Below are 19,753 nucleotides of genomic sequence, written 5' to 3'. Positions count from 1 at the left end.
GGAAAAGATCAGGGACCACCAAGTGTAGGACAGAAGGATGGAGGAAGAAAATAGGGCCCCAGGAAATAGGCCAGAAGCCAATCACTGTCACCCCTTCAGCTTAATGAATAATCTTTTTTCTCTGGTCCTGGACTCCCAAAGTAAACTCTCTCATTTCTCTCAAGAGTGTGACTGAGTATGTGGGGTGGGAGTGTTGGGGAAGCCCACTGGGTTTTCCCTTTTGCCCAGCTTCCATGTTTCTGTCTCTCTGCAGGTGCTGTTCTCTCTCTGCTCTCCCTCCTCTCCCACTCCCTTTATCCTGTCTTTTTTCCACTCTAGCCCATCATTTTCTTTCCAACCCACTGCCTCCTATTCCTTCTCTTTCATCCAACACTCTTCTTTCCTTCTCTTCCCAGTGAATCCTTTGCCTCATCTTCCTTCTGTCTCCTTTCCCTTCATCTGTCTTTTCTCCCCTCTAGCTGGTCCTTTCTTCCCTTTCATTATCTCTTTTCCTCCTTCTTTTTCTTCCCCACTTCTGCTACCTGTTTCATCTCCTTCCTTCTCTCACTCTCTGCCCCCTTTCTGTTTTTCTCTCCTTTCTCCTCTCTCCTCTCCCCTACCTCCTGTCTCTCCCATCACTTCTCCCCCTTCCCCTCACACCTCCCCTTCCCTCTTCCTTTGTTTCTCTTTTCTCCTCTCCCTCTCCCCTTCTGATTCCCTTCTCTTCTCCCCATTCTCCTCTTCCCTCCCTCTCTTCCTTCTCTTTCTCTTCCTCTACCTCTTTTTTCTCTCCCCCTCTCCCCCCTCCCCATTTCTATCCTCCTTTTGTCTTCTCTCCCTTCTTTCTCTGTCTCCTCTCCCTGATCCCATCCGGGACCTCGGTCAGGTGCCCTCAAAATGGGGCCAACTCTGCCTTTGCTGCTGCTGCTGCTGCTGCTGTGGGGAGCCAGGGGTGGGGCCGAGGCGGGAGCTGGGAGCCCAGGCAAGAAGACCCTAAGCCTGGCGGGGGACCTGGTTCTGGGCGGGTTGTTCCCGGTGCACCAGAAGGGGGTCCCAGGGGCTGGGGGGAACGGGGAGTGCGGCGGCCCTGTGAACGAACAGCGCGGTGTGCAGCGCCTGGAAGCCATGCTCTTCGCCCTGGATCGCATCAACGGTGACCCGAGGCTGCTGCCTGGTGTGCGTCTGGGCGCGCACATCCTCGACAGCTGTTCCACCGACACGCACGCACTAGAGCAGGCTCTGGACTTCGTGCGCGCCTCCCTCAGCCGCGGCGCCCCAGGCTCCCGCCACGTGTGCCCCGACGGCTCCTACGCCATCCACGGCGAGCCGCCCACAGCCATCACCGGCGTCATCGGCGGCTCCTACAGCGACGTCTCTATCCAGGTCCGCGGGGAGGAGGGCCTGGGCAGGGGTAGAGTGGTCTTGGCTAGGGACAAGGGCAGGGGCAGGGGCAGAGAAAGGGGTGGGAGGGGCAGTAGGGAACGGGCACAGAAACACGGGAGAGGAAAGAAAAGAGATGCAGAGAGATAGAGACAATAAGACACCGTAATAGAGGAGGGAGAATGAGAAACAGAAAAAGAAGTAGTCCAAGGCAGAGAGGGAGTGGGAAATAGAGATAGCAAGACAGAGCAATGCACTGAGATGGATGTGAGAGACAGACAAGAACGAGAAATGAAAGCACAGAATCTCAGCCTTCCGAAGGTACTTCTATAGGCACCTAGTCCAATCCGTTCCTGATACATTTGGGGGAAAGTGAGCTGCTCCTAGCCTTTGCTGGAAAAGCTCCCGAAACAGCCCGTTCCATTTCTAGAGAGCCTTAATGGAGACAGGGAGAGTGAGAAAAGGACATACAGAAACAAAGACAGAGACAGAAAGGGTGTGTTGTAAGAGGGAGATGGAGAGGCAGACACAATGAGCAAAAGACGGGCAACGGGAATGAGGGGAAAACAGAGATAGTGAGAGATCTGGAGAAATATGGATAGAGATGGCAAGGCAGAGCTCATGAAATGCTAAGAACCCTGCAAGAAATATCTTGGGGGAAGGGGGGGAGAAGAGAAAAGGAGAGATTGTGTGACACAGAGGCAGATGAAAAAGAGGGGCCCGGGAAGAGAATAGATGGAAATTGATCCTCAAAACAACCTTGTGAGGTAGATGCTATCCCAGTCTTACAGGAAACTGAGACTCCTAAGGGTGCAATGATTTGCCAGTGGCCACAAAACTAGTATCTCAGGCAAGATTTGATCCAGGTCTTCAGGACACCACACCCTGTGCTTTTTCCAGCATGCCACTGATGCTTCTGAATAGAAATAGAAACAGGCAGTGAAAGACAGAGATGCACAAAGAGAAAGTTAGAGACAGGACACAGAGACAGAAAGATAGTGAGATTCAAAGGCAGGAAGACAAGTTAGAGAAATGTACAAGGAGATGGAGGCAGAAAGAAAGGCCAAGGGACAGAAAAACAAAGACTGTGAAACCTGGAGAGATAGGTCAGCAGATACCTGGATGGGATGAGTGGAAGGGAATGAAATAGGAAGAAGAAGTTTTGCATATGAGGGGAAGTATTGGGATGGGAAGACACCCTCCTATGGTAGGGGCACCCACATGTCCAGGAGGAGGCCAGACCATGCACATACGCATATGTACAATACACACGTATACATACATGTATACACCAGTCCCTTTCTCCTTCTCTCAACATCTAGCTCTGTCTGGAAGGCCTGAAGAGGGAATCCTGTTGCAAAGGCCTCTGGGGAGGGGTGAGCCAATGCAGGCCCAGCTGAGGCCTTGTCTGCTCTTACCATCTGCCATTCTGGCCCATGAGAGACAAGGTCCAGGATCAGGGTTTCCCCTTCTTTCCCTTCCCCTCCCCTCATTGCCAGCTACCTACTTAGCTGGGGCTTCCCAGTCCCCAAGGCACTCGACCAGGCAGCGGCCCTTGCCAAGGACAGAACCCAAGAATCCAGATCCCCAGCTGGTCCCCACCCCAAGACTAGCAGTAGCTGTACAAAGTACAGCCTGAGGTAGAAAGGAGAGAGAAAAGCCAAGGAAAGAGGGCTATTCCCGACTGAAACAGAAGACAGTCACACAAGTACTGGGAGCAAGGATTCCTGGGTCCACCCTCCTGTGGAAGGAAGGGGTAGAGGGGCCCTAGTTCTCCTTTTGTATTTTTTTTTTAATTTTTAGGCAATTGGGGTTAAGTGACTTGCCCAGGGTCACACAGCTAGAAAGTGTGTCAAGTGTTTGGTCTGAGGTCGTATTTGAACTCAGGTCCTCCTGATTTCAAGGCCGGTGCTCTATCCACTGCGTCACCTAGCTGCCCCCCCTCCCGCCCCGCCCCAGTTCTCCTTTTGGAGATCATGTGGAGGAGTCTTCTATAAATTAGTCAGGAGGCAGGGGGGGATGGTGGGGGAATGGGGTGAGGATCTTCCCTAGGAAGGAAGGAAGAGAGCCTGGAGGTCCCTACTACCTGCCTAACCTTCCTAAACTTGGGCACATTCTGTTCCCTCTCTTCTATTGTTTACACATTTGTAAACTGAGCATTGAACGAGATGCTCTCTCCAAGGTCCTTGACCGGTACTGAGTCCAGGACTCCCTGGGGCCTGCGTCAGTGGAGGATCGGCCAAAGGCACCAGGCCAGTACAGACCAGATTAGCCCAGTCCATACTCTTTATTGAAAGAGGTGGAGTTCGCGCGGTCCCTCCGCAGCTATCACAGCCTCTAGGGCTCCCAAATTTTTAAACCAGAATTTTTATATCGATCTCCAAATGCTCTGCCGTCGCGTGGTCGCTCTCTGGTTTTCGGTTTCGTCTGGCATACCAGCGCCAGTATGCCTGGATGATGCAGGCGGCAATCCGCGCCCGGCAGTAGCAGCGGCGAATCCTCCACATGCGCGCCAGCGCCTGCAGCTTGACCACGGCGCTCTCCTGCCGCGAGTAGAGCACCAGCATCGTCCGCCGTCTCTTGTCCAGTGCCTGGGCCTGCACAGTCCGCCACCAGCACTGAATGATGCAGGCACGGAGGGATGCGTGCTGCAACGTCCGTCGCACCAGCAGGCCCCTCCACCAGGCTTGGATCTTGATGGCCGCCTCAATCTCCTTGTCCGGGGGTAGAAAGGGGTCTGCTCAGAAGGGGAAAGGGAGGCTTTCTCCCAGCCTGAGCCCTAGCCCTCAACCGGGAATGCACTGGTCCTTCACCCCCTCTCCTCTTCTTCTTCCCTAGCCCGTCTGCTATCTTCTCTTGGCAATCTCCCTGCTTCTCCCATCCCCTCTCTACCCCTACAGAGTCCTCTGCTCTCCTCCCTCCTCCTCAATTCCTGCTCCTCCCTATTCTCTTTTCTCTCCTCCCTCTCCTCTCTCCTCCCCATTCGTTTCTCTTCTCCCTATTCTTCTCCTTTTATTCTCTCTCTCTCTCTCTCTCTCTCTCTCTCTCCCTTCTCGTTTTTCTTTCTTTCCTATTCTTCCTCCTTTTTCTCCTCTCCTTCTCCTCTCCATCTTTTCTCTTCCTTTTCTCCTCTCCCTTTCCTCTCCACTCTCTCCTCAGACCCAGAAGGAACCTCAGACATCATCTAGCTGACTCATAGCTCATACCTGACCTGATCAAGAATCCCTCTGCAACATTCTCAACAAGGGATCATCCATTTGTCACTTGAAGGATTAAAGTGAAAGAGAAAACCCATTACTTCTGGAGGCAAAACATTTCACCTTTGGAGAGCCCTAATTTTGAGAAGCTTTCCCTCCCATGGAGCATAAATCTGCCTCTTTACACTTCCCAGCCTTTGCTTTTGGTTCTACCCTCCAGAACCAAGCAAATAAATCAAATGGAGCTTTATTTCATGTGACACTTTTGCAGATACTTGAAAATAAGAATCACATCTCCCTCCTCCCCTCCAAGTGTTTCTTCTCCTAGTTTAACCCCAGTGCCTTTGACCAATCCTTTGGTGGCATAGTCTTCAGTCTCCCAAATCCTGGCCCTCCAGCTAGTTAACATTCTTCCTTGAGTGTGGTATCCTGAACTAAGCACAGTTCTCTATGGGATCTACTGAGGGCAGAACCATGGTATCTTTTGTTCTGGACACCAGACCTCTAGATGCAGCTCTAGAGCCTTAGCTGGCCAGATGGACAGCAATGTTATACGATGAACTCATAGGGAGCTTGCAGGCCACTCTTTAGGTCCAGTGATTTAACCAGCTCAAACTCTGTCTAATACTATTGTCTAACCCACAATTCTCCATCTTGTCTGGAAGAAAAACATAAGAAATTTTGTCCAATGCTTAACTGAAATCAAGGTCAACTACCAGTTGGCCACAACTACCTGATCTGCCAGTCCAATTACTCTGTCAAAAAAGGAATGAGCCTAGTCTGGCATGACATTTTGAAGATATCTTGGCTTTCATTGTTTTCTGTTCCAGATGTTCCCAAGCTAATCTTTTAATTATATGGTCTATATTCCCTGCCCCACCCCAAATTGAAGTTAACTTCACTGACTTGCATACTTTCCTTTTCTTTCCCTCCCCTTCTCCCAAGTCTGAATATTTGCTTTCCTCTAGTCCTGCAGCACCTCACAAAATCTTTCAAAGATCACTGATAGTGCCTCAGCAAAAGGCTCAACAGTCTCATCCAGCAGTTCTTTCAGTATCCTGGACTGTACTTGGCCTGGCAACTTGAAGTGAAGAGAGCAGCTGTGTGCTTTCCTCTATATTTCCTCACCAATGTCTCCCTTCTCCCCTCTCTGCTCTCCATGTTCCTTCTCCCTCCCATAGTTCTTCACCAGCTTTCCTTTTCTCTTCTCTTCCTTCTTCCCTTCCTTCTTGCTCCCTCCCTCCCTTCCTTTTCTTTCTTCTTCTCTTGTCTCCTCTCTCCTTTCTTGTTCCTCTCCCCTCCTTCCTTTTCTCTCTCGTCTCTCCCTTCCTCTCTCCTTTTTTGTTCTGTTCTCCCCTCTCCCCTTTTCTTTCTTCTCTTCTCCTACCAGTCCCTACTCCATGCATGGATCAAGCCCAGCTATGGATTCCCCATCAACCCTCATCTTTAAGACTTTTTCCCAAATCTCTTGCCCCAGTCTTCTTAATAAAACAAAAACAAAAAACACTTTTCTCCTAAATCATTCTACTGCCCCCTTGGTCCATCCAACCCCATGCCAAGGACTCCAAACAAAAACCCTGCCTCCTCCAAGATGCCTCTCCCTACCTCTGTTTCTTCATCCATTTCTGATTCTTCTGTTTTTTGCTCCTTTTTCCTTCTTTGTGCTGCCTAGTGTGGAGGAGAGGGAGAAGGGGATAGTGAAGAGGGAGAAAGGAAGCTACCCCAATCCAGACTCTAAGGGACCTAAAGCCCCCAGTACCATTCTGGATTTGCTCAGGGATCTCCAGAGGTAATCTGGTCCTTCCCTTTCCTCAGGGAAGATCAACCCTTGGTCCAAATCAGCCCTTTCCTCCCTGAAAATATGAGGACCTCCAGGCTCTTGCCCACTATCCCTGTTCTATCCCTTACACAGACTAGACTTCCCATGGCTTCCAGACAGATGATGGTTCAGCTATCTTCTTGACCTTAGCTTAGGCAGTCCTGGCATGGTCTGAAAAGAAGATTATAGGGTCATCTATGAGGTCACAAAAGTGAATCTGACTCAGAGACCTCCACCTAGATGTGCTCATTTCCACCCAACCACTGAGGGAGAAAAGGATAGAGGTTAGACTCTCACTGGTGGGGACAGAGTTCCAGAGAAGTGGGCACCCTGGGTCTCTAGGGGAGGGAAACATGAAGTCTTCCCAGTAAAATGGGGACTGTGGGAAGGACCTGAATGAGGAATAGTTAGAGCAGTGGTGATGGGAGCAGGTCGCCCAAACTAAAGCTCAAGAAGCAGTACTGAATTCCATCTGGGAATGGATGGGTCTACAAGCCATGTGTCCAAGGAATGGAGAGATTCCTTGGGAGGTCCCTTCTAGGGAGCAAGTGAGCTAGGAACCTGGTTTGGTCCCCACCAGGTATCAAGTAAGTCATTCCATCTGAAACTCCTGGGACACTGACTTTCTGACCCCTGCATTCTCTTCCAGGTAGCCAACCTCCTCCGGCTTTTCCAAATCCCACAGATCAGCTATGCATCAACCAGTGCTAAGCTCAGCGACAAGTCCCGTTATGATTACTTTGCTCGTACGGTACCTCCAGACTTCTACCAGGCCAAGGCCATGGCTGAGATCCTCCGCTTCTTCAACTGGACCTACGTATCGACTGTGGCCTCAGAGGGGGACTATGGGGAGACGGGAATCGAGGCCTTTGAGCTGGAGGCCCGAGCCCGCAACATCTGCGTGGCCACCTCAGAGAAGGTGGGCCGGGCCATGAGTCGAGCCGCCTTTGAGGGTGTGGTTCGGGCCCTGTTGCAGAAACCCAGTGCCCGAGTAGCTGTCGTGTTTGCTCGCTCTGAGGATGCCCGTGAACTTTTGGCAGCCGCCCAACGCCTCAATGCCTCCTTCACGTGGGTGGCCAGTGACGGTTGGGGTGCCCTGGAAAGTGTGGTGGCAGGCAGTGAAGGGGCAGCAGAGGGTGCTCTCACCATTGAGCTGGCCTCCTACCCCATTGGTGACTTTGCCACCTATTTTCGAGCCCTTGACCCATGGAACAACAGCCGAAATCCTTGGTTTAGAGAATTCTGGGAGCAGAAGTTTGGGTGTAGCTTCCGCCGGCGGGACTGTGGGGTCCACTCACTCAAGACAGGACCCTTTGAGCAGGAGTCCAAAATTATGTTTGTGGTCAATGCCGTGTACGCCATGGCCCACAGCCTACACAACATGCACCAGGCCTTGTGTCCCAACACCACTCATCTCTGTGATGCCATGCGCCCCGTCAATGGGAAGCGGCTCTACAAAGACTTCATGCTCAATGTCAAGTTTGACGGTAATGAGTCAATTCAATTCTACAAGCATTTATTAAGTACCTACTATGTGCAATACCCTGACCTAGTGCTAAGGATATGGAGATGTTAAAAAGAAAAATGGCATAGTTACTCTCCACAGGAATTGTAGTCTAATAGGAAGGATGTAATATGTGTGTGCATATGAGTGTGTGTGTGTGTGGGGGGGGACATCCAAACAAAATGTGAGGAAAACAGGAGGTGGGAGAGAGTGTTTTCATTGGCTGGGAGAATCAGGGCCAGCTTCATAGAGGGGTTGGCACCTGAGGAGGGTCTCGAAGGAAGGGAAGAATTTCAATGTATGGAGATGAGGAAGGGATGACTTCTAGATACAGAGCAGGAACCCTAGAGGCCAGCTTATCCAAATCTCTCATTTTACAAGCAAGCTTATTGCTGGTCAAGTTACTTCCTTGACCCAGGTTATATAGGTAGTACATTGAAGAAGCCAATTCCCAGATCCCCAATCAGACCATTTCTCCTAAACCATACAGCCTAGGTATAAGAGATGGATAGTCTGCTCAATACACAGGAGAGAAAGTGTAAAGATTTGGGGCAGCTAGCTGGCAGGCTAGTTTGTTTGGAATAAAAGGTCAAGTACAATAAATACAGAGCAAAAGGCCAACCTAGATAACAATTGGGAGGTTTTGATGATAGGGATGACCATCTGTATGCAATACACCTTGGATGGGGATGGAGGATATATGCTGTTGGCCTTGTCACATGGATGGGGGGAAACTGAGGTGAGGTGAAGGCAAGAGCTGTGTCCCAGGTTACACAGGTAAGCTTAGTGGCAGAGCCAAGATTAGAAATAAGGTATCTGTCAGGGCTCAAACCAGAGCTCTGTCAACCGAACCTTGGAAAGGTGGTCTTGGAAGTAGAGAGATGAAGATGAGCAGTGTTTGGAGATGTGATGGCTGCCTAAAGAGTGAGATCTGGAGGAGGGGAGTTGTTCAAGCTTACTTGGAGTCTCAGGGAGTGGAGGAGGATGTAAGGAACCATGAAAGAATCTAAAGTAGAGGATTCCCCTCCAGCCCCACAACCCTAAGCTCAGGATGAGGACAAGCATGTAGAGAGGGCACAGTCAGTCCTAGTCAATAAGCATTGTACTAAGCACCTACTGATCAATACGCACCCTCCCCCTCAATCACTAACCATTCCCCAAGACTGTTGAGGCAGAAGGAGGTGAGGGTTCTGGGTACTAGATGTGAGAGGCTCAGCAAAGACTGGTGGGGGTAGCCTGAGGGAGGGGTAAACTGGTGTGGGTTGATGTGAAGGGTCAGATTAAGGATCAGGGTATGGGAAGAGTCATTCTCCATCTGCTTTCTATCCCCCCAAGGTTATATTCATTCCATATGATACTTTCAAATTCTCATGAGTTTTTCCCCTAAAACATAGTTAGTTTAAATTTATTTCCTTGAAAAAAACATATATAGAGAACGAGTTCTTTGGAGGGAAGGCATGAGCTATTGTGAAGACACTCTAGGTCAAGATGTCATGATTTCAGGAAGCCTAGAAATTACTGGATCAACTTAATTCAATGTTAAGTATCAATCCTAGGCAGCTATGTGGAACAGTGGCTAGATACCTGGACCCGAAGTCAGGAAGACCCAAGGTCAAACCAATCCTCAGATCACACTAGCTGTGTGATTCCAGCATGTCACTTAACCTCTCTCCATCAGTTTCCTCATCAGTAAGATGGAGGTAATCATAACTCCTATCTGTCTGGGTTGTTTGTGAGGATAAAATGGGATCATATTTGTAAGCACTTTGTACACCTTAAAATGCTCTACAGATGCTAGCTATTGTCATCAATAATCATGAGACACAGGCCACTAAAAGCTGCATTAATTAACTTAATTAATGAATGATCTTCAGTTGCATTGATAACCCATAGCATCATCCCCAGGCAGAAAGGTGAGAGTTCTGTTGTTTACTCTAAGCATCACATCTTAGGTGGGGCACTAAGTAGCTGGGACCTACCCAAAAGAGGGTGACCAGCATGCTAAGAATATGGAGGATCCCTGAAGGAACTGGGGGTGTTCGGCCTAAAGGAGAGAAGCACCAGGAAGAACCAATCACAATCTGCAAATAGCTGAAGGGCCAGCATGAGAAAGCAAGATTAAACTTTCCTTTACTTAGCCCCAGAGGGCAGAACTAATAATAACAGCTGCCATTTCAATCTGGCTTTCAAGTTTGCACAGGGTTTTGTGGATTTGATCTCATTTAAGCTTCCTAAGAACAGTAAGTTGGGCATAGCCAATACTATTATCCCCATTTTAGAGATGAAAAAACTGAGGTCCAGAAGAGTTAAGTGATTTGCCCAAGGTTGCACAGGGTACTCCCAGCAGAGTAGGGATTGATGCATATCGGAGTTGGAGTTGGGAATGGGATTAATATTACGTTAGCGTCAGGATTGTGTTTGGGATTGGGTGGGGTAGGTCGGGGTCATTTGGGAAACTGTGTAAGTTAGAATTGCTGTTAGGTGTGGTTTTGAATTGCGGATTGGTCTGATGGAGCTAATGCTGCAGTTGTGTAAGGTTTATGGCTGGAGTAAATCAAGGCTTGCTGCTGTTTATCTTTCGTTCTCAAAGCAGACCATGACATCAGGAAGGTGATGCCACTACTTGCAAGTCAAATGAATTTAAGTGAGGGAGGGCTGTGCAAGGTCACCAGCCTTACTTTCTCCTCCAGAGCCATCTGGGTCCAGTGGCCAGATACAGATCAAGGTGACTGGACATGGCCCCCAAATCAAAGCTATGGTTCAATGATGGAGTTAAAGTCAGGATTATTGGTTTGAGGGTGAATGTAAGGTTAAAGCCCGATGATTAGTATTTGTATTTAGGGTGGGTTTATGAGCTGTTTGGGGATTAGGCTTAGTGGAGGGTTAGATTTAATGGCTAGGAGAGGTTTAGAGTTGGGTTCAAAGCTGAATAGAATTCAGGTTTGGGGTTAGGGCTTGGTTTAGGATTAGAGTCAATGACTCTAAACTCAAGACTCAGCCCCCTTACGTATTTCCTACCCCTAGCGCCATTCCGACCCGCTGACACCCACAACGAGGTGCGCTTCGACCGTTTTGGCGATGGCATCGGCCGATACAATATCTTCACCTACCTCCGCGCAGGCAGCGGACGCTACCGTTACCGAAAGGTCGGTTATTGGGCTGAGGGCCTGAGTCTGGACACCAGCCTCATCCCATGGGCCTCAACCCAAGGCACGGCCCTCCCCGCCTCCAGATGCAGTGAACCCTGCCTGAAGAATGAGATGAAAAGTGTCCAGCCGGGTGACGTCTGCTGCTGGCTCTGCATTCCCTGCCAGCCCTATGAGTATCTGAAGGATGAGTTCACCTGCACTGATTGTGGGCTGGGCTACTGGCCCAATGCCAGCCTCTCTGGGTGCTTTGAGCTGCCCCAAGAGTACATCCGCTGGGGAGACGCGTGGGCCGTGGGACCGGTCACAATCTCCTGCTTGGGCTTCCTCGCCACCCTCTTTGTTCTGGGCGTATTTGTCCGCCACAATGGGACGCCTGTGGTCAAAGCCTCAGGCCGGGAGCTCTGCTACATCCTTCTGGCTGGTGTCCTGCTCTGCTATTCCATGACTTTCGTGTTCATTGCCAAGCCCTCCACGGCGGTATGTGCCCTCCGACGACTTGGCTTGGGCACTGCCTTCTCCGTCTGCTATTCGGCCCTGCTCACCAAGACCAACCGCATCGCACGCATTTTTGGTGGTGGCGCCCGAGACGGAGCCCGGCGCCCACGTTTCATAAGCCCTGCTTCTCAGGTGGCCATCTGTCTGGCCCTCATCTCGGGCCAGCTGCTCATCGTGACCATCTGGCTGCTGGTGGAGGCTCCGGGCACTGGCAAGGAGACAGGGCCCGAGAGGAGGGAGGTGGTGACCCTGCGCTGCAACCATCGGGACTCCAGTATGCTGGCTTCTCTCGCCTACAATGTGCTGCTCATCGCACTCTGCACCCTCTATGCCTTCAAGACCCGCAAATGTCCAGAGAACTTTAACGAGGCCAAATTCATCGGCTTCACCATGTACACCACCTGCATCATCTGGCTGGCCTTTCTGCCCATCTTCTATGTCACCTCTAGTGACTACAGGGTGAGCCGGAACATAGGGTAGGCTGGGAATGAAGGCGGAGCGGGTCGGGGAAGAAGACCAGAGGGATGGGAGAAAATGGAAGTGGGGGTGGCGGGAAGAGGAAGCAGTGGGCAGGGTTGAGGAAGATGAAGCAAAAACAACACATTTCTGTAGATCTTTAATCCTTTCCAATCCATTTGGGGGGGGGGGTTAGGCAATGGGGTTAAGTGACTTGCCCAGGGTCACACAGCTAGTAAGTATCAAGTGTCTGAGCTCAGATTAGAACTCAGTTCCTCCTGACTCCAGAGCTAGTGCTCTATCCACTGTACCACCTTACCTGCCCCCCAATCCATTTTCTTATTTCTTCATCTCACTTTCCCACACACGTGTTATTATCCGCATTTTACAGATGAGGAAACTCAGGGAAACAAAGTGGGCTATACCAAAGGCTACAAAGCTAGTAGCAGCGCTGGGATTCAAACCTAGGTTCTTCGACTTCAGATCAACCAATGATCACTCAATAAGCATTTATTAAATGTTTATTCTGTGCCAGACATGTGCTAAACACTTGGGATGCACATAAAGAGCACAGTGCCTGGCCTCAAGGAGCTTATATTCCGAAGTCAACAAACGCTGTTTCCACTCTCCCCTAGCACCTCAGCAGGAGAGGGTACTTGGCTGAGTTCAAGGGCCTAATCGTGTAGGGCACATGGGAGAGAGAAAGATACATGGGTGGATTGGGGATAGAAATAGAAGAAAGGTACAAGAGAAAACAGCTGTGGGGGAGGGAGCAATAAGGAGGGAAAGATATGATTGGGGTGGGGTCACAGGATCACAGATTTAGAGCTGGAAGTCGGACCCCAGGGGCCAATAAGGCCAACATCCTCATGTTACAGAGGAGGAAATTCAGAGGCACAGAGGCGTTAAGTGATTTACCCAGGATCCCACATGTAGTAAGCATCTGAGATGAGATTTAAACCCTTTTCTCAAGTCCAGTGCATGTTGGAGGAGATGTTAGGATTCCCTAAGCTATTTCAGTCCTACTATGAGCCTCAGTTTGGGGAGGAGGGAAGTACAGGTAATTTCTAGAATCCTTCTTCCTCCACCTGCCCCAAAGCTTCCCCTTGGCCAATGGATTCCTCTGTCCTTGAACATAAATGACAATTGCTATCTGACAGCTAACTCCAATGTCATATTCTGCCTAACTGAAACATGGCCAGGAACCCCTCAAAGCAGCTTATTGCTTGCCTTCAGCCTCTCTTGCCCTCCTTCGATGTCCACTACTGGGCTTTGGATAGAGTCAGAGGACCTGGGTTTAAACCCTGCTTCTTACTTAACTTGTGTGACATTGGACAAATTTCTTCTGCTGTTTATACCTCAGTTTCCTCATCTGTAAAATGGAACGGTTGGACTAGATGTTCTGTAAGGTCCGTTCCAATCTTAAATGTCATGAGTCAGCTTGACCTAAGGCATCATGGTACAGTGGTCAGAGTCCTGGACTTGGAGTCAGAAAGACTTGGGTTCAGATTTCTTTTCAGGCACTTACCAGCTTTCATCATAGGCAAGTCATTTAACTCTCTTTGCCTTATTTTTCTCATGTGTAAGATGGGCAGAATAAGACCTCTATTGCCACCTCCCTACACAGGGTTGTTTTGAGGCCCAGATGAACTGAAATACATAAAGGACCTTGCAAGTTTTAAAGCCCTAAATAAATGTCAGTTATTATTATTGTTACCAATTTCTAAAAGAAGCTTGTACAGAAGGACGCTATCGTACCTCAGGAAGGGGCTTCCTGATGACCTAAACACTAGCATGTTCAGTCTTTTCAGTCGTGTCTGACTCTTCATGACCCCATCTGGGGTTTTCTTGGCAAAAGATACTGGAGTGGTTTGCCATTTCTTTCTCCGGCTCATTTTACTAATGAGGAAACTGAAGCAAACAGAGTTCAGTGACTTGCCCAGTGTCACACGGCTAGCAAGTATCTGAGGCTGGATTTGAGCTCTGGTTGTTCTGACTCCAGGTCTGGCACTCTATTCATTGCACCACTTAGCTGCCCCAACACACCTGCATACAGGCCTCTAAAAATGAACAGGTTAGATATGACCATCTCTATGGCCCCTTCTAGCTGACTACCCTCTGTTTTACTCAAATTTCAGCAGCATTTGGAGTTTCCAAAGCACTTTCCTTACAAACACCTTATGACATAGGAAGAACATGTAATAGCATACCCATTTTACAGATGAGGAAAGTGAGTCTCAGAGAAGTTGAGAGTCTTTAGAACTGGACCTCCAATGTAAGTCCTTGACCCCAGGGCTCTTTCATGTTAAAACTAAGGTCACTTTTGCTCTAGAACAATAGACTTGGAAGCGACCTCCCTTCCGTCTGAGTTGGGGAGGTAGTGGGAAGTGTGCTCTGTTTGGAACGAGGAACAGCCTGGACTAGAATCCCACTGCTGATCCCTATTGGTTCTGCGGCTATGGTGGAGTCCCTCAGCTTGTCTGAGCGGCCTCATCTGTAAAATGTGGTTGATGATGACACCTGCCTAGTAGTGGTGGTGTGAGGATGGAATGGGATGATGGGTGTAAAGTGTTTCGTAAATCATAAATCTCTACACAAATGTCCTAGGCTATTTTTATTGTCTGGCTGATTCCTCTCTGATGCAGGAATCCCTCCCACAATATCCTTGACAAGGAGTCATCAGGCCTCTAGTCAAATACTTCTAGTGATGGGAGCTCACTGCTTGACAAGGCCATGCGTTTCTTTGTTATATGGTTCTACTTGTTAAGAAATTCTAACATACTAAGCTGAAATCTGTCTTTGTAGGACTCCCCTGATCCTCTCTGGTCCCAGTTTTACCCTCTTACACCAAGCAGAACTGGATCTTTTTTTGTTTGTTTGTTTTTTGTTTTTTGGTGAGGTAATCAGTGTTAAGTGACTTGTCCAGGGCCACACAGCTAGTAAGTGTCAAGTGTCTGAGGTCACATTTGAACTCGTGTCCTCCTGACGCCAAGGCCTGAGCTCTATCCACTATGCCGCCTAGCTGCGCCTCTTTCTTTCTTTCTGATTTTCTTCCTTCCTACCTTTCTTCTTTTCTTTCTCTTCTTTTTTCTCTTTTTCTTTCACCCTTTTCTTTTTCTTTCTTTCTCTTCTCTCCTTCCTTTCTCCCTCCCGTTCTTCCTTTCTTTTCCCCCTTTGTTCCTTCTTCTTCCTCCTCCTCTTCTTCTTTCCTTTTCTCTTTCTTCTCTTTTTCTTTCACTTTTTTCTCTTTCTTTTCCTTTCTTTCCCTTCCTTCCTTTCTCCTCCCTTCCTTCTTTCTTTCATTTTTCTCCCTTTCCCTCCTTCCTCCTTTATACTTCTATAACACTGACTTTTTTATATCATAGACTTTTTTATTTTAAAAAATAGTGTTATTGATTTCTTTTGGTTTTAAATCACTGTCATTTTTGGATCTACCCCCACCCCATCAGAATTGAATGCTCCTTTATATGAAGAAAAACAGTTAAATGAAAACAACTGATCTTGCCTCTGACAGTGTTGATAGTATTCTGTACTTGTACTTCCCCACCTCTACTCGGAGGAAGGATCTATATTTGATGAATTGTTCTCCTGGACCGTTATTGAGTTGGTTATTTTTTTCCCAATTAACTTTGAGTTCAGCTACTTGTATTCATTTACATTGCTGTAGCTGTTGTGTATCTTGTTCTTTTCCTTCTGATTCTTTTGTTCTACATCAGTTCATACAAATCTTCCCATGCTTCTCTCACTTCCTATATGTGTCATTTCTTATGGCATGATAATATCCCATTGTATTTACATACCACAGTTCAGCCATTCCCTAGTCAATGGAAACTCAGTTTCCCGTTCTTTGTTACCACAAAAGTGTTGCTCTGAATATTTTGGTATATATTGGACCTTTGTTTCTGTCTTTGATATCCTTTGGGTGTAAGCCTAATAATGACATCACTGAGTTAAAGAATATGGATAATTCGGTCATTTTTCTTGTATGACTCTCAATTTTTATCCAGAAGCATTGGAGTACTTCATAACTTCATCAACAGAGTGCTAGTATGCCTGCTTTCCCACAGTCAATCAATAAGCATTTATTAAGCACTTACTGTGTGCCAAACACTTCTACCATGTGCTACGGGTACAAAGAAAAAGAAAAAAGTAGTCCCTAGCCTCAAGGGGCTTACATTCTAATAGGGGAGACAACATGTTCATTAAAATTGGTACATGCAAAATAAATACAGTGTAGAAGGAAGGTAGCTTTAAACAAGAAGGAGGGAATCTGGAATATGGAAGCATGTGGAGGGTGGGGAAGAGGACCAGAAAGGTGCTTGAGGAAGTCAAGGATTCTCTCTCAGAGAAGAGGTTAAGGAAGAGAACACTGTAGGCATGGGGGACAGCCAGGGCTAAGACCCAAAGACAGAAAATGGAACACTGTGTGTGAGAAATAGTCAATAGGGCTGCACCACAGAGGATGTAGCAGGAAGTAATGTATAAGAAGACTAGAAAGATAAGAAGGAGCTAAGTTGTGAAGAGCTTAAAACACCCAAGAGACATATTTATGTGTGATCCTAGAGGTCATAGGGAGCCATTAGAGTTTATTGAGTAGTGAGGTGACATTGTCAGAAAATGTGTGGAGAATGGGTTGCATTGGGACGAGACTTGAGGCAGGGAGTCCAATTAGAAGGTTATTGCAATATTTCAGAAAAGAAGTGAAAAGGGCTTGAATGATGGTGGCGGCTGTGTGAGTGCACAGAAGGGCACATATGCAAGAGATGTTATAGGGAAAAAATGACAAGATTTGGCAACTGATTAGATATTTGCAGTGATCAAGGATGATGCCAAATTTGAGAACCTATGTGAGTGTTGACATTTTGAGTCATCTTAGTGCAGGGTGTGGATTGAGACCTCAGAGTTGTTTTACTTTTATTTATGTATTGCCCTTCTTTTTAGTGGCTTGGGGAATGGTGTTGCATGGTCATTTGTAGCTTGAAATTCTTCTTTAGAAAATCATTTGTTCGGGGCAGGCTAGGTGGTGCAGTGGACAGAGCACCAAACAGAGGACCTGAGTTCAAATCTGGGCTCAGACCAAACACTTGACACTTACTAGCTGTGTGACCCTAGGCAAGTCACTTAACCCCAATTGCCTAAAAAAAAAAATCATTTTTTCATATCCTTTGACATTTATGCACTGGGGAATGGCTCTTAAATCATACATCTGTGTCAATTCCCTATGTATCTATAGTATCCAGCTTTTATCAATGACATTTCAGTGGTATTCTGGTAAATGTTTTACCACCCAGCTCCTCAGGGGAAAATGTACACAGGACACATTTTTAAGTTTAATTTGCATTATAAGCATTTTGTCCATCACTTTCGGAAGTCTAGACCGAAAACTGAGCCATTGGCTCTTGCAGGCTTGGCCAAGCTGGCTCCAGCACATCCCTGCAAAGATGTTTTTCCTGAATTGATTTTGTCCATGCAAAAGCTTTTTTTAAAAATTTATTTATTTTTAGTTTTCAACATTCACTTCCACAAGATTTTGAGTTCCAAATTTTCTCCCCATCTCATCCCTTCCTCCACCCCAAGATGGCATGCATTCTATAAACTCCTTCCCCTAATCTGCCCTCCCTTCTATCTCTCCCTCCCCCTTCTCTTATCCTCTTCCCCTTCTATTTTCATGTAGGGCAGGATAGATTTCTATACATGCAAAAGCTTTTTAATTTTATGTAATCAAAATTGTATATTTGGTCTTTTATGATCACTGTGACCTTGTGATGTGAATTATCTCATAGTCATAGTTGTGATATGTTCCTCATCCAAATCCCTTTTCTACGTGATGGACCTTTAAATGCTGAAGACAGCTTTCATGATCCCCTAAATCTTCTCTTCTCCAGACTAACACCTAATTCCTTAAGCCCCCTGTGGCATGATTTCCAGACCTCTCTCAATTCCAGGCAAACTGCCTGGGTCCCCACCCTCTGTTCACATGTTCCAAATAGTGAGAATATAGCATTCTACATTCCAAAATCTCTTCGAACTTTGATGTTCCGTGGTTCTTTGATGCATAACGGGATTCCAAGATATGCCGGGGGTGGGGAGGTCTCTCCTGTGTGGGTGGAGAATTGGGGATGCTGCAACACAGACGGCCTGACTCCTGGTACCTCCCTCTAGGTGCAGACCACAACCATGTGTGTGTCTGTCAGCCTCAGCGGCTCCGTGGTTCTAGGCTGCCTCTTTACCCCCAAACTTCACATCATCCTCTTCCAGCCACAGAAGAACATAGTCAGTCACCGAGCTCCCACCAGCCGCTTCAGTGTCACAGCGGCTGGCTCCAGCATCTCCCACGGTCAGTCTGTGCCCCTGGGCCTCTTTGGCACTCCCAGACCAAGAGCTCCATCCATCCTCCCCATCCCCACCTCCCATCATCACAGAATCCCCACATCTATGCCTTAGGGTCATAGGTTACCCTGGCCCTCACTCCTGAGTCCCAGTCCCCCACCAAAACCTGGTCTATACCCACTCTCCCCCAGATTCCCAGCTGCTGCCTCATTATGCCCCCTCCCCCAGAGTTCAGGGGAATGAAGACATATTCAAGTCACCAGGTGTGTGACCTTATTTAATTTTATTTTTTGAGGGAAATAGAATGGTTGTCCACTGAGAATAGAACAGAGAGAAAAAGGAAGGAGTTAAAAAGAGAAGTCTCTGTAGCAGAAGACCCCCAGACCCTCCCTGAAATCCACCACCATAGAGAGGATTCAACTGAGCCTGAGAAAACACCCCCCTTTTGGAGTAGATGCCCTCTTCTGCCCTTCTGTATGATTCACAAAACTCCCTTGTCCCCACCACTAACCTCTCTGCTTTCTCTCCCTAGGCTCTGGCTCCCAGTTTGTCCCTACGGTATGTAATGGCCGGGAGGTGGTGGATTCCACAACTTCATCACTCTGAGGGATGAACCCCAAAACAACTTGGTTCCATGGCTAAAGATGGGGGAGGTAGCACAGGGCCCCATCCCCCGGAACCCAGGCAGATGAGCCTGGAGCACTGCAATAACCCCAAGTCACCTCATTTCTTTCCCTAAACACTGTCATCTCACCTAACCCCTATAGGTTGTCATAACAACCTAACCCTATCCTACCTCCCAACCTTGGCCCAGGGTCAGAAGCTGCTGGAGAATGTTGGGAGCAGAGGGTGCTCATCCGATAGGTCATGGCATTGGCTTGGTTTGAACCTGTGGAGTCCAATGGAAACCCTGAGGGAGGGACCTGGGAGGGTCAGAGGAAAGTAGAGATGCTGAAGGCCTAGGATCAAAGGATTTATGTATTAGGATTGCAGCCCCGAAATGGGAGGAAAATAGAAGAACCAGGCTCCTCAATCCTTGTTACATCAAAGGTGCTTCCAGCCCCGGGCCCAACTCCTAATCCCTACTTTATGTCCTAGGGCTTTTAATTTTTTATATGTTATTCTAAGGGGGAGGAGGAGGGAGCATCCAGTCTTCCTGCAAAATACTTTATCTTGTGGTTTATTTTGTAATTTCTGTAAATAAAGTTTGTTTTTTTTTTTTAATCCAAGCCCTTGTCCTCTCTGCCCTAATCCTGGGTGCCTTTAATACAGAAAGGTAAGGGCAGAGGGAGGGGAAGTTATATATCATGGGTAGGGTACTTAGATGGCGCCATGCTTTGCTGTAAGAGGAGGGCCACATGGAACCAGGGCCGTAGCAGCATCAGCTTGTTACCTACTGGCTCCTGGGTCCTAGCCCAGCAGAGCTTCCTCTGGGTCAGGCAAC

General features: G+C 48.0%; 2 protein-coding genes across 2 annotated transcripts; one reads left to right on the top strand and one right to left on the bottom strand.

Moving 5' to 3' along the window:
* The first annotated feature begins 876 nt into the window (after positions 1 to 876).
* On the top strand, positions 877 to 19,372 carry GRM2 (glutamate metabotropic receptor 2). Its single transcript, XM_027837187.1, has 5 exons — positions 877 to 1,362; positions 7,025 to 7,862; positions 10,904 to 11,982; positions 18,142 to 18,316; positions 18,842 to 19,372. Exons 1-5 carry the CDS (start codon positions 877 to 879, stop codon positions 18,913 to 18,915), a joined length of 2,652 nt encoding a protein of 883 aa, XP_027692988.1. The 3' UTR covers positions 18,916 to 19,372.
* On the bottom strand, positions 3,714 to 6,482 carry IQCF6 (IQ motif containing F6). The gene is made up of 2 exons (XM_027837188.1): positions 6,465 to 6,482; positions 3,714 to 4,073 (listed from the first exon to the last, which is right to left on the bottom strand). The coding sequence occupies exons 1-2, from the start codon at positions 6,480 to 6,482 to the stop codon at positions 3,714 to 3,716; spliced, it is 378 nt and encodes a 125-aa protein (XP_027692989.1).
* Positions 19,373 to 19,753: the final 381 nt, after the last annotated feature.

The sequence above is a fragment of the Vombatus ursinus genome, unplaced genomic scaffold (genome assembly GCF_900497805.2).
Source record: "Vombatus ursinus unplaced genomic scaffold, bare-nosed wombat genome assembly UNPS02014820.1, whole genome shotgun sequence".
NCBI lineage: Eukaryota > Metazoa > Chordata > Mammalia > Diprotodontia > Vombatidae > Vombatus > Vombatus ursinus.
The sequence above is the reverse complement of the archived record's forward strand: the minus strand, read 5'-3'. Positions and strand labels throughout refer to the sequence as shown.